Source organism: Tyto alba, unplaced genomic scaffold (assembly GCF_018691265.1).
Source record: "Tyto alba isolate M040663 unplaced genomic scaffold, T.alba_DEE_v4.0 Super-Scaffold_46, whole genome shotgun sequence".
In the NCBI taxonomy this organism is placed as follows: domain Eukaryota; kingdom Metazoa; phylum Chordata; class Aves; order Strigiformes; family Tytonidae; genus Tyto; species Tyto alba.
Genome location: NW_024881322.1, coordinates 3271972 through 3290817, shown reverse-complemented (window position 1 = coordinate 3290817; position 18846 = coordinate 3271972). Strand labels below are relative to the sequence as shown.

Below are 18846 nucleotides of genomic sequence, written 5' to 3'. Positions count from 1 at the left end.
TTACTGTCACCTGGTGATACTGTCAGGTGAAAATGACTCTTGTTAGCTTAAATCCATATGTTCCTCTGATAGGAAGTATAAAATGCCTTTCCCATGAGATGCGATGGCCCTGTGCCCTATTGCCAAATGTTTCCAACCCAGTGCTGTCTCATTACCTGGTACATAGTGTCCAAGATGTTAGTGGGCATTGTGGGGCAGGGTTCACAGAATTTTGTAGAGAGAGGCAAGATAGGAATTTGGTAACTTCTTTTCTGGCTTCTAGCCTACAGCTCATGAAAGCAATCTAGTCCAACAAAGCCGCACAATCCTGCTCAGCGTGTGAAGTAATCAGTGGTTTAGCTTTGGTGATTTGAACTTACACCCGAGTTTACCTTCCTTCAGTATCAAAAGCTCTCACTGTTATGCCATAAAGGAAGAGAACTGCTTGAAAAGTAGCTATATATATATATATCTACTTTCTCTGCTTTCTGTGTACTTTTGCTCTCTTTGTGTCCTTGAAGTCTTTATGGCTGATTATACAAGGATTGCTGACTTCTCTGTGCACCGTAGGCCTTGCAATCTTACTGCTTCTAAGGCAAGGACATAAAGTAGCTGAATTTCTGACCTAGTACTTACAGAATGCACTCATGAAGATTATAATTAAATAGCAGCTATTTTAAGCAGATTTACAGACTTTTATTGTTTAAAAGCAAAAAAAAAAAATGTCGCTTGAAATATTTTTATTGATTTGTTTTCCAGTAATGTGAGTAGAAATAAAGCAGCTTGACATTCAGTTTAGTGGAGTCCTATTTGGAATCTGAGATTGTGTAGGTCTTGACTTTAAATATTTTTCTGGCATCCTTTGTCATGGAATAGTTTAAGGATGAGATGATTTTTCCTCTTCATTGTCATCTTTCTCATGAGTTGTCAGTTTTAGACCTCAAGCCTACAAGCAGACATGAAAATTAAACTGAAGTCTTCAATCTTGTCTTGAAGGGTAGTCAGTACATGTTTTATTTTCACTTCAAAGTTTCAAGGAAAGGTTTTTGTGATTGTCTTTTTTGTTAGCACTTGATTTTGGAAGTGCATCAAGAACAGTCAGCGAAGCAAAATCCTGTCTGTGTTTGTACTTTCGAGTCAAAATAATGTCAAATAGTGTCAAATTAATTTATAGGTGTCATTATTAAAGGTAAGTACATTGATCACTGGCTAAATTGGTTGTAGTTTTTTTTCTTTCATTGAAAAATGTGCAGGAGAAGGGTATTATTAGTTGAAAGTATTGGTTATATATAGTATGAGTTGAAGGTGAGGGATTGCATCTGTACAAGCTTCTTTGGGTTTGGCTCTTTCTGTAGGAGGGAGAAAAATGTCAAGGATTTTCCGACTGGCCAAGAATGTCACCACTTAGGTACAGGTAAAGTATTTGCTAAACAGCATTAAGAACCTTGTGACACATTAGAGTTCATTTGGCATGCAGACAGGAAATAGGTGCCTTTTAAAGATAAAAATGTGGAGAAGAAACTTTTATTTTCAGACTAAGAACGTTAGCATTATTTTTTCTACCTGTGTAGCCTTTGGCAAAAGAATATCTCTAGAGCCGATTGACTACTGTGGTTAACATCCTTCTCTCCCAAACTGCAAATGGAATAAACTTGAATGTTTATTTCAAAGTAGCTTTACCAGTTTATGTGGTGTTTTAAGTCTGTTTTTTTTTGTTGTTTTTTTTTTTTTAGTGTTTTGACAGACAGAATCCTGTCTCCTAGTAGAAGCCTGCACATATAAATCCATTCTTTTAGTCTGCGTTTCACATTAGCCATTCATTTGCTGAATAAAGCATCTCCCTGATAGGAATTTCCCCCCTATATTTTTCTGTTTCTCACTTGCGTACTTTTCCAAACTGTAAAATAAAATGTTTATTTTTTTCTGAGGATTTCTTAAAACAAAAGCCAAACCCATCCTATGAACTTTTGAGGTTCATTTGAATGTGCAAATGCTGCTTATATTGGTTCTCATGAGAGCAAATGGATTGAAGATGAATCTGGAGTCTGTGTGTGTGTGTACTTGAACTTTGTTTTAGCGGATTCTTTGTTGCCTCTTTTTTGGAGAAACTAAATGGACAAGAAGGACAAAATCTAGATGCTTTCAATTTGGTGACAAATGACAACTTTGTATCTCCTGCAGCTGAGATGGCAGGAGAAAGAAATGAGCAGAGGAGTCCTCTGCCTTGCTTAAACACCCCCGCTCACACAGCCCCGCACCCCAAATGCGTGTGGGCATGGAAGGGTGAGGAAAGAAGACAAGGGAGAACATAATCTTTGTTATTAGTGTAATTCAGTAAATTTGGCATGGTCAGTCAGGTCTCCCTTAAATGCATCATTGCTACACTTGGTTCTGTGGAGAATAACCAAAATAATTTGCTGTTCTATCTAAATGCTAATACATTGTTCCTCATATGTTGTTCTTTCTTTGGAAGGTAACAGTATTTTCTAGTCCCTGCACAGCATTAGCAAATACAACATTGTCTTTCTAACCTGAAAAGCAGATGTGCAGCTGCAACTTGCTGTTGCTTATTCAGCCTGCTGCAGGATTCAGCAGAGACACAAAGCTGTCGCATCCATCCCTGTCGGGGGAAGGAATCCAGATCTAATCTTGGTCTCTCCTTGGGGCTTGCCGTTGCATTGTTAAGGGGGGATTTGTTAGAGTATAGTTACAGTATATTGTAGCAGTTTTATCAATAGATGTTCGCTTACGTGTTAGATGTTAGCCAGGAAAAAAATGTAGGTTTTTTTTTTTTTTCAGTCTATAAACCAAGACCAGAGGACTTAAAAACAGAAGGGTTTTTGTTGTAGAATTTAGATAGATGTTAAGCATATTTCATGCATCAATTATCATCCAGAAACGTAGTTTGAAGGTATATCGGGTACCTAGAAAATCAGAACCAACAAAAAAAACCCCTTTCATTCTTGCTTAACCGAATCTCCTGTAGACCTTCTCTTTGGGGAGAGTTTCCCTCCCTCCTGCTGTGTGCACCTGTGTGCACCTCTCCTGAGGGCATTTGTGTGAAATCCAGCCTATTGTGCCATCTGAAATGGATAGGGGGTTTGTGAAAGTGAACTACAGCATTGCTATAGGGAAAGGAGAGTAGGTTGTGTCTGGATGCTGTACTTCTCTTATGTAGAAGGGTTTTCCTGTGCCTTGGTGGATTTGTCTGCTGGGTGTTCATCACAGTGGAAATCAGCATTGAGGGAAAGTGGGGAAGAAGCTCATTTTTGTGTGTGTGTGTGTTTGTTTTTTTTTTTTTATAAGAACTCTCATTTTCTGTGTATATATGCACTGAAATTCCAGAGGAATTGGGCTTGGGTTTTCGCTCCTGGAACCAACACTGTGCAGGTGGAAGAGATCTGGGTAATTTTACTAGTTGTGTATTTGGTATGTCCTTTCTAGTTTTTGCATAGTTTACTGCAGGAACAGATGTTTTCTTTTAATTAGTGTAATGCTTTGCATTGTCTTAAAGCAAACAGTAAAGTAGCTGAGTAGCTGTGAATGCTTTTATATAACTTGTGAGTGCCTTTCTGGAGAATTTCTTCAGAATTATGACATGTATCGAAGTAAGAATTGAATTTATCTGTCAGCTGTCTTTGGCTATGACTGAGAACAGAGCAAAAATCTGGCTTAAAAACAAAAGTCTGATGGCAGTTTCTTCCTACTCTTATCCAACTTTGAAGATAAACTTTCTTTCTCATAATATGTTTTGTTTTTATATCTTTTTATTCTTCTTGAAGTCTTTAAAAGAACAGAAATTGAACTAGTGATAGAAAATTTGGAGTGCCACAAAGAGGCAAAGACGGCAACTCCATTTTAGTTGATCAAGTTATTTACAGATGGCAGCTTAGTCTGCAGAGAGTAAATTCTAATAAAATAAATCGGTATGAGACAGAGAGCAAATAACTGTACTGTACTGTGATAAAGTGATTTCTACTATTGCAGATGAGAATGTTTTGGATACACAACTGGTAATGTAAGTGAAGTAGGAGCTATGTTGTTGTGTCTTTTCACTTTCTCTGTAGAGATTGTATTCTGATCTTAGTTGATTTTAAGATTGTTTCTGATGAGTCCTCTCTTCATACTTCGCTTTTGCCTGAAAGGTAGCCTGCTGTATTAGGTATATGGCAACTCCCTTGGGACAATACGAGAATGCTGATATCTGAGAGTAAGATTTGTAGATTAAAGATAGTCAAAGGTTCCCTGATGGCACTTTGAAAAAAAATTCCATGCCTAGTTTCAATTTCTTCGGAGAGCTGTCTTTTCATTTACTTAGGTTTCTGTGGCGTATGACTAATCGCTTTTACTGTATATGTCTCATCTGCGAAGTAGTCAAGTTCCAGGCAGACAGAATTTAACAAAGCAATTTTTCTCATATGTAGAGGTGTTAAGGAAACAGACGTGCTCTATCCTTTGGACCTTAACTCCTGGCATCCTATTGGTGTTGGCCAGGTCATAATGCGTTGTCAAGATCTGTTTAAAAATTAAGCTGACAAGATTTGTTGTTCTGTGGGAGTAGCATTTCCCATGGGACAGGTGGAAAAACATGCTTGTATAATTCTAAGTTACTGTTTCTGCAAGAGAGTCTCTAAAATGTGTGGAGAAAGATGAAGTAAATAGTCTTGTTATGGTGTGTTTGTACTGAAGAGAAGAACTAGTATAATGTATTTAAAAGTATGTAAGTGATGGTAAGTAAGTGTTCACACTTAAAAATTTCCCTGAAGCACTGTGTTTATTCAAGTGGGAGATTTTTCTTGTGCTTATTTAGAGAAATTAGATTTTAAAAAGAAATGTTAAATAAAAAAAAAATTATGGTGAAGGTCGAGTAGTGTGTGTGCAGAGACAAAATGGATAGCCCAAGGAAATGATCGGATGACTTAGTTTCAAACATTGGCATAAAGAGAAGTCTGTTCAATTTTTATTCTTTCTTTAGTCTCTGTAATAGGAGAATAGCAACAATAATCCAATATTCAGTTGCTTGACAGGGAGAAACAGAAAAATAGATTGAGATATGTTACTCCAGAGTAATGAAGAGTGAGAAGCATAGACATGTTCCCTAAAATTTTGTGACTGTTCAAAAGTGAAACAAGTTTGTTTTAAATTCTTGTCTTTTTTTTCCTCTTTGAAATCTGTAAACCATTAAAGAAATGTTACTCTTTGTGATGTTAATGGTTTACATACATGCAAATTCCCTCCAAGGAACCAACATTTTTATTTGAAATTTTCCAGTTTAGTTTTATTGTTCATGATATGCTTCCTTCCTCCCATCCAGCAAGTCTGTTTTGGATCTGCCAAAAGAGTCTTCAGATTATCCTCTGAATCAGAGCTTGTTTTGAAGGATCTGGAGTTTATCCTTTGTTCCTAGTAGCAAATTGCTCAAGAACTGAGGAGCAAGCAAAGAGATACTATGACTACAGTCACTGTGCTCTTCATTCCTTGCCATGTATACCAACAGCGTGTGTTGATTTAACTCCATCTTCGGAATGGGGGCACATCTTGGCTTCCTGATGTGTAGGACCAATGTGTAGAGCCAATCCAAGGAAATGACCCTTGGTTTGATACTTGCATTTTCTCTCACATGGTTCACATAACGAATGGGACTTAACATCTACCAGCATAGTCCTCAAAGCTATTGAAACCCCAGAAGCTTTGTAGTATGTGGCCTGACACCAGAGCCACAGAGATGTTCTTCCTTCGGCAATGGGGAATTTGAGTCATTGTGTGAAATATACATTTAAAAAAAAAAAAAAAAAGCTGGATTTTTTTTTTTCACTGTTGTTTACTCAGATCCTTGAAAATCATTTCATACTTAACTATTTGCTTATACTTTCTTCAGCAAAGATAGTGCCACAAAATCACGCAAAGCAAGTAGACCTGCGGTTTTGTTATGCCATCATAACTTAGTGCCATTTTAGCTGAGAGGAATGTGCTGTAATTATTTTATCTTAAGAATTTGGTAAGAGATCAGCTATAGGATTCATGGCCTCACCAGATCAAACCATTTACTTTCATTAGGAGGCAACCTCTGGTAACCCCTGGTGATACGGAGAAGATAAACTGCATGTTCCTTAATATACCTTGTGTTGATTTGGGTTGTCTTAAAAAGTTGTCAGTGATGAGAGGAGATCATCCTTCCTTGTGGCACTAGTTGTATTTTCATATACAAATTATAGTAATGACTGAAGAGCTGCAATTTTCATATGCATATCTCTGCATTTGATAGCAGTGTGTAATTAATAGCTGAAGTTTAAGCCCTATGCTGAGGGCTACGGATTCGAATGTTGATAATCAAGTTTTAGAGCAGTAAGGGAGATGCAACTTAGCTGATCCTTCTTCCTGTCTTGTCATCCTTAAATACTGGCCCATTCTGGAAATCGGGTGCCCTCAGATATAAGGGTTGTTCTGAGGTCTAGTTCTGTTTGATTCATATTACTGTGTATCTTTCTAATGAGACCTCTTCTAAACTGTGGTCTTGGGACCAGTAAAGCATTTTAGCATATAATCTAGAAAGAGCTTTTAACAGTACAGACAGAAATAAAATACAACTGCTAAGATTAAAACTCTGATTTCAGGAAGAAAAAATGGAGGGTTTACTTGGATAACTTCGTAACTGTGAAAATAGTGGATAGAGAACAGTTGCTTAATTGTCAAGGTACACCAGATCGTATAATCTTTATGTATAATTCTGTCTGGTGGTAGAAGTAACATTTAAAAGTCTTCCTTCACTGACTTTTTAAAAGAAATCTTTGTCACAGAAAAATCAGCATAGAAGATGCTAGAGTATTTTTGTTACTAAAGTAAAACTGTGCATTGAGGCAGAGAAGAGGTAGCAGTTTGTTTATATTAGTAGAATGATGAGATGAATGGGAGAAATCTGTAAGTTGTCTCTTGTAAGCTGACACCCATTTTCTCCTTCAGAAGGTATCCTGGGATGGCCTGGGCCCAAGTCGCACTCCACAGAGCAACTGAAAAATGGTGCCCTGAGCTCCTTATCATCTGCTAGTGCCAACATTACGTGGGCAATAGTACCATCTGCAGCCCAGGATGGACAGGCACTACAACCAAATACAGAGGTAAGCCGTTGGCCATTTCTGTTGTATCTGACATTTGACACTGGTTAGATGCAAACTATGGATGATGGTGTTTGTTAGTTGCTTATTGTATTTTTTTCTTTATAGTTTCCTCTTTGTTTGAAATTAGTTGTGAAAATGTGAAGCTTCCTGCAAAAGTGCACTCTAAAAACTAGAAAAATACGTTGATGATATTGCTGTGTGCTTTTGCTTCTCAGAGGTACTTTGCACAGCAGACTATGGCAAGTGTACAGCCTCTTTCCTAGTTGTAAAAGCAATTAACAGACTGTCAGTACAGATTTCTATTTTCTGGTGACAGAAGAAGCTGGGTTTTTTTCTATGCTGGTTTGAGATAGACAGGAGACGCTAGGACCACAACATTTGTTTGCTGCTTGTTCTTCCATGTTGCTGTTTGCTCTTGGGTGTCTCTCAAGTATAGCTGACTATTATTTGAGTTGGGAAACTGTATTGTTTTCTGACCCCTTTTTCTGTTAAGTGATTATGGGCAGAACTTGTCCACGTCATCCTGCACCAGCCTGTTGATTTGTGCTTTTGTGGCATTTACTTGGTAAAGGGCAGTTCTGAAGCATCGACTCTTTGAGGAGGCTCACAGCTGCGTATCAGGCATCTCATGCACTGAAAGTCTCCCACCATGCCACACTTCTCCAGCTTCTGTCTGCTTCGGTTACCAGTGCTGCCCACCAGGAAAACGCTGCACTCTGAGACCCCACAGATTATAGGGCACCTGGAGCACGTGAGACCTGGAGAACTGGGAAGAAGTTTTTGAGAGCTGAAGAAGCCCTTTTCTACTAGTGAATGCTTTTTGGCAATTGGAATGGCTTAAGTTCAATTATATCACCTTTAACAAAATGTGTAATGGCTGGGGACGTCAATAAAGCTGTTTGTTTTTCCAGTTCTTTTGTAGTACCTTAAATTGCATGTAGTTCAAAAATCCAGGGATACAGATTTTTTTTTTTTTTAATGTTACATGTTACTTTGGTCCTCTTCCAGATCTGTTCTTAGAAAGTAATTTCAAATTCTGTTAATTTTAGTGTCCATTAATCACAATGTTTAAATTACCTGTAATTGCTTTTTATTAGGAAGTTGTGTAATTTCTGTTTCAGATAAGCCAACTGCAGTTTTTATAGTATGTTTTTAAGACAAGAGGCTATTTCTAAGAATATTGTTTTGGGAGTTACTACTTTACTCACTGATACACTGTGATTTGTTTCATTAGGGTTTTTTTTAGATGTCTTTATTCTTGACAACTTGGTAAAGCCAAATGGGATGTGGAAGTATGGGCTTTGCAGCAAGAACATAAGGAGCAGCAGCTGATTTAACTCATCTCAGGGTATCATTTTGCAGTTGAGTTAAGCCATTTATGACTTGTTTTAAGTGACAGCTTTTTTTAAAGTGCAGTCTCCTCCCCTTCGTTTGAGAGATCCTGAGTCGTGCATGTGGCTTGAGGCGCTGCTTTGCTTGTGGAACTCATGACTTACTGAGAAGGGAGTACCCATGAAGAGCTGTGTATAAACGAGGGAGCACAGCACTGCTTGTAGTACAGAATCCTCACTGCTTTGTGGGCAATATTCCAGAAATCAGAAGCCTGCATTTGGAGACCCGCTGGCACTAGCCCTTAAAAACAAGAAAAAAGGGGGAGGGAGAGGGGAGAGAGAATAAATCAGTTTTTTAAGTTACGAAAAGCTCAGCTGAAGATGGTGTTTTTGGCAGAACAGTAAGTGGAATTTTGTGGATTGGTTTTGTTGCTTTTTTGAGCAATGTAACTGTTACCCTGCTAAGAATGCTGTCGGAGCCAGGTAGTCACCCAGGAGATGATGCTTCACACCCCCCAGAGTTATCAAAGGTGTTTGACTTAACACACTTTAACAATTCTCTGTGCGAGATTTAAGCATATTTTTAAATATATTCTGACCTGTTGTGTGTCCAAGGCAGGAGTCTAGGTTTGGCACTGACTAGCAAGTTCTTTTTCAAACTATAAAAGCTAATGTGCTTTTTTTCAAAGTATAAAAGCTAATGTAGCTGTGCTAATGACTTAGTATGTGTAGTTACGTATGAAAGCAACTGCAAATCATCACACTTGTTTCATAGTCCAGATTCATTGTTGTTTATAACCGTGGTGGCATCAGCAGAGAATGAGAAAATGCATCTAGATGGCACTGACAAATTTTTGACACTGAAGACCCTGATTTCATTTTTTTTTTTTTTTTGTTTATCTGGTAGCATCTTTTAGATGTAGAAGAAAAGAGGAATCCACAAGTGTCATTCAAATAAAGCTGATTTTTCTTAATGAGTTTCTTTCAAGAAACCCCAAACTAGACACTGGATGATCCTAATTTCTGAAGAAGTTGGTGGTGTATTAATGGGGCTCAGATTTCAAAATATACCTGCCAAAGGAAATGAACCTTGCTTTTACAGAAGTTATGAGAAGAGAGTGTTGGTTCCTCTATCAGTGCTGTCAAAATCAATTCCAGTTTCTTCTCTGACTGGACCTAGATTTTTATTTAAAAAAAGTCTGTACTTTTTATGAAGTAACCTCTATCTCTTAGTCAGAAGCCATACCCCAGAGGAATGGAAGAGAGCTTTTTGGCTAATACTCAGCATAATGTAGTAGATGTCCTGACCAGACAAATTGTGAATTGACCTGTAGTCGGAAATAGAAAAAGCCATTAAATTGCTACCCTTGAGGAACAACTAACTCAGCTGCTTATATCATAAAGCGTTATTTATAAGGGGAAGCTAATTTTAGGTATGTGGATCAGCGGTGATTTTAAAAAGAAAACAGAGATGTGTTTTATGTTGGGGGGGATGACTGCTGGGGAATCTTTCCCATAGAGCAGGCTGCCAGTGGCAGCAGCCTCCTGGCAACATGACCGAGTGCCGGAATGGGTTGAGTGATAGCTGTGTTAATTCCCAGCACAGCGTGTGGACACTTTGCAGCAGTGCATTAGGCAACATCATTAAAAAACCAATGACTTGTCTTCTGCTGTGTTTTTTAAATGTTTCTGAAGAAAGATGGATCTTTATAATTCTCCTCAGGAATAACAAGGCTCATCTGATGCCCTTTTCTTTAAATACTTAAGCATTCTTGAGGGATACAGTAGGTTCTGGAGTTGAGTTTTGATGCTGTAGGTAACTACAGTAAAACCTTTCTTTTTGGTCTGTTGCACTGTCAGGGTTTCAGGAATACAGAGTTTCTCTCATGGTGAAATAATGTAGCAGCTAAAGATTCTTCTATCTAGATAATGTGTTTACTTGCTTTTGTTGTTTAGGGTGTTTCTTGCTTTCAGATGCAGGGGTATCATTTGAGAGATTGTTTAAACTAGTTCAGAAAACATAAGGTTTTGTAGCAGATCCTATTTTCTTGTGTATTCCTTGCCTATTTTAGCATGTCATTTCTTGATGTTGTTTCATCTTCCCAGATGAGTTTTCTTTTAGGGTTGTGATATAGCACAGCATGAGGTTAAAGCCTATTATCTTAATTAAAAGAAGTAACCACTGACAGTGAAATGCTGGATCAAACACCTTTAAGCACTTTTGTCTTTTTATTATTTTTCATACTTTTTTTTTTTTTAATCAAGCCTCCAAGTTTTATTTAGTTTCCTTTTTTGGATTTTTTGATCCATGAACCAGGGATATGGGCTGAGCTGAACAGAACTATCCTCCATCTTGTGTGAGTTGATGTGAAATACTTTTGTGCATCTCCTAGTGAACCACTTCAGACTTTTTGGTGTAAGCTATGTTATAATTTCAAGGTATTATTTAGGGTTTTTTCCTTTAAAGCAAAACAGTACAAACCTGGTATGCAAATGCCAGAGTACACTCTTCAGAGCTGTGATGTGAACTTGGTCTGTGTTCAGTCTGCAGTAAACAGGACCCTGCTTCCTTCATTTAAGGGTTTATAATTTTGAAATTCCTTTCAAGAAGTGCTGGAATTGATTTAAAAAATTGAGTCTCATGGTAAATTCAGTTGTAATAAACTTGGTGCCTAAGTAGAATAAAGGTGTGAATCATGCCCATGTATGAGCTACTGTTGCAGTTCAGCTAATTGTCATTTTGGGTGTCAGAATTCCCCTTCCGAGCTGACAAAATGTAACTGCAGGCCAAATGCTTCCCCTGGCAGCCAAATACGAACGGGAAGCAGGCTGTTCTTGTGCACGACCTGAGACGGAAGGAATAACTTTCTTTTGATCTAACAGCTTAGTTAAGAATTATTACAAAAATCATGCTGCAGCTACATCTGCGATCTAGCTTTCTTCATGCCTTTAAAATTCTATGCAAGCTGATGCTTCCCATCCTGTGGATTTGGTATCTGTGCCATCTCTCTGCTGTCTTGTCCCTGACTTTCCCTTGCTTGTGTGCATGAGAAACTGTACACATGCTCCATATTGAAGTGTCTTTTTAATAGGATTGAAGTTTTAGCTCGGTAGGATTGAGGCTTTAGCTCTGTTTATCTAACTGCTAAACCAGATTTTAATTGTGATAGTGATGGCAAGGGCAGTCAAGTCCAGGTTACTATAGATATTCTGGTCCCCTAGATGATCTCAACCTTGATGTTTTCAACTGTAAAAAGAAACTGCGCTATTTATGGGAGGTACTGAATTGTTTAGTTCTTAATTTTAAAAGATTACGTGTTTTTGTCCAATGTCTTCAGGTGATAGTCGCTTTCAAGCTGAAGTTGTTTTCTATCTGTAGATTAAGATAGAAACATCCTAATATGATGATACTTCATCCTTTACAGAGGATGTAATAGCCTTTGGAGCTATTACAGAATGTGTTAGAGGTTTTAAGAAGTGATTTTAACAGTACTACTGCAACTTTAGAAACTAAGCTAGATACAGGAAATGATTTTCTAATTCAGTATTACCTTTTCTTTATACATCTGCATCTCAGCAGACTTGCCCAGGACTGTGGATTGTTTTCTAGTGTAAATTGTTCCTAGTGTTTCCTAGTTCCTTTTTGTACTTGACGTAAATCTGTGTAATTGATGTAGGGAGATCAGTTTAGCCACGCACATACAGTGCTAGCTCCAGGTGTGGTAGTGGAAAGAGAACAGATCAATGTGGGAAAGTAACATTTGCAGTATTAGAGAGTCCCTTTTCACTGTTTAGTACAGACATTACAGGATTTCTGAATGTGCTCTGCATTTTGCCTTCTGCATGATTAAGTACTTTTTGGACCGAAGAGCACAGTAAATGGCCTGTAATGACTTAGATACATAAATTAATCTCTAGGCAAAGATGGTACCAGTTAATCCATTCACTAGCAGACCATCAAAAAAATGAAATCAGAGATAATCAATCGAAGGTATATTTAAGGATAATCAAGGGAAGGTATATTTAAGGATTAAATGTACAATTCCACTAAAAGTAGAATTAAATGACCTTAAGCCTGCTACAGCACCACCGATAATGACTAAGATAATCTAGCTAATATTGATTTTACTGTTTTGCTGGCTTTCTGCAATAGTTAACGTGTCAGCAAACGATCTCTAGTAACACTGTTTATGCAAATAATTAATAAAAATTTAGCTCCAGCCAAAGCCATTGCATTTTACTGAGTCACTCCCACCTCTAAAGTGCATGTATTCTAGCTGCTATCTATATAATATACTTGAGAGCAATATTCTACTTAAAATAAAAAACGAGGCTTTAATAAAAAATGTGCATCTAATTTGAATAAACACGAGGCTCTGATTCATGTGGCATTCCATAAATCCTAGTGAAATTCAGTGAAAATTAATTGTTGGAATATTAAGTACTCAGGTTCCCTTGCAGTAAGGTTTAAAATTTGAGTTTAAATGAACCAGTTGCTTACTCTGTTCATTATCAAACCTGTGCCCTATGCAAAATGAACTCTGAAGCCAATGTTAATTTTATTTCAGGATTGTGTGCTAATTGATTTGTTGTGTGTCAATTGATTTGCTTTGTGCTGTCAGTTTTATTTCTTAATGTGTTTATATATGCGGGTTTAGCAATACTGTCCCTTAGTAAGCTTACCTATCTCATTAAAACTGTCAATAACTTAGCTAGACATTAGTAAGTTGGGCTGAACTACAAGGAGTATTTGTCTTAGGTTGGAATTGCTTTATCTTGCTAAGTGAAACATCATCCAACCTGGATTGAGCTGTTCCATCTGGTCTTGATAGAAAAAAAAAAAAAAAAAAAAGGGTTTTCTGCTTGTGGTGATGATTTCTAGTGATTCTTTATTTGAAAACCCCTGAATGTGGAAACAGCTGGGATGAAAGTATTTAATTATAAAACTTTGTCTCAGATGAGGAATTGGAAGGAGAAGGTGAAAGAGGCAGGGCTCTTGTACGGTATAGCGTAGAGAGTCTGCACAGTTGTCTTCACAGTCTGGGATGGTCCAAGCGATTCATCAGGATGAAAAGAAATCTTAGAAGCTTTCCAAGTAGAGAGTTCCACTGGCCTCAAAAAGTTAGCTGTATAAAAGATGACAATCTTCTAGGGTCAATTTGTTTCGTGTATACATTGAATGTTCTCCTGGTATGTTTTGTTTTTCTTTTTGAAAGACTTGAGCCTTTATTTTATTTTGTGTGTGTGTGTGTGTGGCAGTGATGGGACAAGAAATTGCAGGAAGAGTTAGGAAGGTTTAATAAGCGTGTTGCCTTGAGGAAAGATTGTTAATACTGCTTGTATTAACATGTCTTTACCATTTATCTCTTATAAATATGCTGGCATGTGATACTGCATACAAGAAATAGCACTGTGATAACTGGATTTACATATAGATTAATATTGCAAGACTGGATGATTGTAAAGGTTGAATTTGTAGTTGTCCATCTTTTTGTGCCCTCTTTGCTTATGTGAATGATATATTATTGACTAATGTGGTAGAATTTTTTTTTGTGCCATAAATTTGCTTAGCTAGCATACAAAGCGACAGGAGAGAATTACAGCTGGCTGAATGGTTTCTGTTCTGTTACTTCCTAATTTCTCAGTTACTGGGCTTGGCAAGCAGAATCGTTGTGGAATCACAGAGTACTCCAGGTTGGAGGGGACGTCTGGAGGTCCTGCAGCTCAACACTCTGCTCAAAGCAGAGCTAAGCAGGTCAGCTTGCTCAGGGTCACATCCACTCAAGTCTCTTAACACCTCCAACGGTGGAGGTCCCACAGCCTCTCTGCACAAACTGTTGCAGTTTCTCTAGGGATTTTATCAAAGGGAGCAAAGGTTTGTTTGAGTAGGATGCCTTTCCTGATCAGTCTGCCGTACTGCCTGGTGGGCAGCTAAAATTGCCTGCTGGGTTCCTTACCAAGAAGTGTTTGTCTTTCCCTTCTTTGTGGGAATATGAGGCAAATTGCTCCTAGTTCCTCAGGTTTCTCCCCGAGGATCAGACTCTAGAGAGGATCCCTTTCAATACAGGAGGATGTATAGAGAGTATAACCCTCTGCCATTCTTCCTCGATGTTAGTTTCCCTCACCGACCTGCAGCTCAGGGCAGTCTTTTGTCTTTAGCTCCCCCAAAATTATAAGCACGTGACTTTCAGACCCCTCGCAGTCTCTGAAGTCCTGTCTGGCCAGTGATGTGAATCTGTCCCGCTGCACTGTGTGGTTTGTAAGCTTGTATATTCTGATTAACTTACTTTGGGTAGTGTCGAATGCTATATTTATAGTCATCTTGCTTCTACAATGTTTGATTCTCAAAACAAAACTGAGTATCTTTGAGGAAATTGTTCTTCACTAGTGTCTGTATGACATTAGGAGTAGGTTTTGTTAAAGTTGCTTATGATGCAGTACTGTTTCTTGTGGTTTCAGATTAGCATAAAATTTACTGTTGTGAATTGTGCTAGCCTTCGAGATTTTTTGCTTCAATTTAGGACAAGCCTGTGGGGCTTTCCTCTGTGCATTTTTTTTTTTGTAGTTTCATGTTGCTCTTCCTTTTTGATGATACCAGTGATGAAAAATATTTATTCCCAGTTCTTACTGAATTTATGCAATACTGCAAAGTCCTCTTGTGTTTTAGGATTCAGATTAAACAGTGCTGTACGTCAGTAGCTCCGATTTAATGAAAGATGCTCACAAGATGTGTGGACTGGTGCTGGTATTTAATCTTTTCCCGTGGAATTTGTGCTTGGGAATTAGCAGCTTTTCAGCGGATGTTCAGAACTGACTACTTTAGGTTTATGAAACTTGAAATTTGCAAGAGGAATTGCCTTAGGAAGAAGGTAGGAACATGTAGGGGAAAAGTTGTCCAACAAACATTATTTGCTACGTAACAGGATTACAGTGTTGCAGGTAACCCAAGTGAGGATTTCTGTTTAGAAGGATGTTAAGTCACTGATGGATTCTTTATTCTTAAACATAATCACTTTCATGGTTAGTTTCTAATATTTTTTTCTGAAGACGTACACAGACTATACTGCAACATAAACATGTAGATGCCCTTTGTATCATGTCACATGCGTGTTTTGCTATTCTTTAAAAACAAGCTAACCCTTTTTCCTAAATCTCTTATGTTATCTGCTGCTCACCACTGCTATATTGTGATGTTTACCCTTAAGTATAGTCACAGGTCAGAGGTCACTGCAGGGTAGGAAAAGGAAGGCTTCTGAGCTTGTTCTTTAAGGATGAAAAGACTTGTGTTCCCAGAGACGCTACTACAAAACATTAATAAAAAAGGGTTATAAAGCTCTCAAAATAGTGAATATCTAGATAATGTGCTTGCCTCCAGATGCCTGGCAGATCAGTTTTGTTGTGAAGGAAAAAGATTGCAGACCTATTTGTTGCCTAAGATACTGGCTTTGTGATCATTTTCTTTGCTTGCATCATCTATATGTCAGTCTCTCTGTATTTACAAAATATTAGTATCAAGATACATTTCTACTTTGCTTGTTTGCTTCTCAGTGAAGGGAGAATCTTCTAAAGAGAGCTAGCTGTTACTTTGTTCAGTAGATGACTTATTACATGTTGTATCCAATTAATCTTGTGTGTTAGATGGCTCACGTTGCCACACTTTGATCCTTGTAGCTAGAGAGAGTTTCTGAACATCCAGTGTGTTTAGCATATTCAGTTAAAAAACCCTAAATAACAAATGACAATATATATATATATATAAATATATATAAAAAAATTATCCACATGCAAAAAGTTAGATGTTTTAATCATTGATAGTCCTAGTTTGAAGAATTTTATTTTCTCTGGAGACCTGAATTACCAAACACAACTAACAAACTTGGTAAAAAATTAATTACTGGGCACTCTGTAGGCGTTCTTCCCTGATGCAAGCTTTTTCTACCAAATATTCTATGGTTTGACCTATCAGTGATGATCAGTGTATCCAAGATTACATGAAAGCTTTGACCCCCCCCACTCTCACACCCGAAATCCAGATGCAGCAGTTACTTACCTATTCAGATCAGATGTGCCTGGATTTTTCTTGGTATACATAAGCAGAGTTTCTACTTACCTTGAACTATTACGCTATTTTTCCTTCATCTGGTTGTATGAAGAACCACCTAACTGTCTTGTCAGTTGGATCTGTATGTAGATGACAGTGGCAAAACAAAAAGAAAGTGATATCTTTGCTTTCCATAACTTTGTTGTATATGTTACAGTGTGCTCACTTCTTAATTGTAAAATCCTCCTCGTTTGATTGTTATGCTCTGTTACTTGCTTTGATATTTTAAAAGTTATCTTAACTTCGGTTTTGGTTCATCATTGTTATATCTCAGCTATAAAGATTGAATGCTAGGAAAAGTGTGACTGTGGGTGTGTGTGTTTTGGGGGTTTGTGGGGGGTGGGGTGAGGGGTGGGTGGATTCCCCCTTGAGGTGGTAGATTTTTTTGCATATTAATACTATGAAAAAAATTTCCCCAGCACTTACAGCAAAAGCTACTGACAAAGACAGTAGAGGAGGCAGCTTCTATGAAAAATTCAGAGTAAATTAAGAAAATCAGCTGAGCTGAGCCACCTATTTTGCTACTTTTGAGACACCTTTTTCAAGATGAAATTGGGATGTAAAGGCTGTATGTTTTGCTTTCTAAATTCTCCATTTAAGTTCTGCTTTGGTTCTGAGCTCGTTAAGATTCTTTAAAAAAAAAAAAAAAAAATCAGGCCTTGCACACCAGGGAGCCTCAAGTCTCTTTGAAAGTCACTGGAACTTTAGTACCCAGGTGCCCACATGACAGTGGGTGTATGGGATGTTGGTGTGTTTGAGGTTTTATCTTTGATCTACTCTTTCTTTGCAATGATCAGTCACAGGGCTATCAGGAGCAAAGCACAGATAAGCCTGCAGTAAGATGAAGGCCAGGGCTCAAGCAATGACCTGATTTCACTCTACCACCACTTTTAAACGCTTTTTTTTTCCCCTTCCACTGCTTACATTGTGTAATGCTGGTGAATGTTGAGAACAGTATTTTCTGTTTTGTTTTATCTGAACTGTTCTTGAAGAGTAGAAAAGCTTATATAGAGAGAGATACAGGAGTTTGTTGGATATAAAAAAATGTGTTGCTACGTTGCTACCTTATAGTTAAGCTTAAAGTGGCTGATCTGTAAATGACTGTGTTTGGAAGTTAGAGGAGTGCATGGATGATGATGATTTCAGTCTTTACAGTGAGTGTGAGGTAAATGTTTGAGGGTTTTTTTTGTTTTGTTTCAAAATTTAGGTTGACGTAAAGTGAAGTTTTCTATTTAATTGTTATTAATTACTATTTTCTATGTGGGAATTACTCTTCCTTTCACAGCTGCTCTGGGTTTGTGAGGGAAGGTTTTGGTAGCGGGGGGGGGCTTCAGGGGTGGCTTCTGTGAGAAGCTGCTAGAAGCTTCCCCTGTGTCCGACAGAGCCAACGCCAGCCGGCTCCGAGAGGGACCCGCTGCTGGCCAAGGCTGAGCCCGTCAGTGACGGGGGTAGCACCTCTGGGATAACGTGCTTAAGAAAGGGGAAAAAAACCACCCAAACCCTGTGCAATTGCAGCTGGAGAGAGGAGTGACAATATGTGAGAGCTCACCTCTGCAGGCACCGAGGTCAGTGGAGGAGGAGAGGGAGGAGGTGCTCCAGGGGCCGGAGCAGAGGTTCCCCTGCAGCCCGTGGGGAGGCCCGTGGTGAGGCAGGCTGTGCCCCAGGGGCCCCTGGAAGGTCCACAGTGGAGCAGATCTCCACCTGCAGCCCCCGGAGGACCCCACGCCGGAGCAGGGGGATGCTCAAAGGAGGCTGTGTGACCCTGTGAGAAGCTGGCACTGGAGCAGGCTCCTGGCAGGACCTGTGGCCCCGTGGAGAGAAGGCCCACGCCGGAGCAGGTTTGCTGGCAGCACTTGTGACCCCATGGGAAAGACTCATGCTGGAGCAGTTTGTGAAGAACTGCAGCCCGTGGGAAGGACTCAACCTTGGAGAAGTTTGTGGAGGACTGTCTCCTGCGGGAGGGATCCCATGCTGGAGTAGGGGAAGAGTGTGAGGAGTCCTCCTCCCCCTGAGGAGGAAGGAGCAGCAGAGACAACAGGTGATGAACTGACAAGAACCCCCATTCCCCGTTCCCCTGTGCTGCTCAGGGGGAGGAGGTAGAGAAATTCGGAGTGAAGTTAAGCCCAGGAAGAAGAGAGGGGTGGGGGGGAAGGAGTTTTAAGATTTGGTTTTATTTCTCATTATTCTACTCTGATTTGATTGGTAATAAATTAAACTAATTTCTCCAAGCTGAGTCTGTTTTGCCTGTGATGGTAATGGGAGAGTGATCTCTGCTTGTCCTTATCTTGACCCACGGGCTTTTTGTTACATTTTTTTCTCC

General features: G+C 38.8%; 1 protein-coding gene across 1 annotated transcript in view; it reads left to right on the top strand.

The window, feature by feature from the left end:
- Positions 1-18846, top strand: part of OSBPL10 (oxysterol binding protein like 10) — a 120611-nt gene that overhangs the window by 71982 nt on the left and 29783 nt on the right. The window contains exon 6 of the mRNA XM_042806464.1: positions 6940-7094. Coding sequence (XP_042662398.1) covers positions 6940-7094 — 155 coding nt within the window. The remainder of the gene's footprint in view (positions 1-6939; positions 7095-18846) is intronic.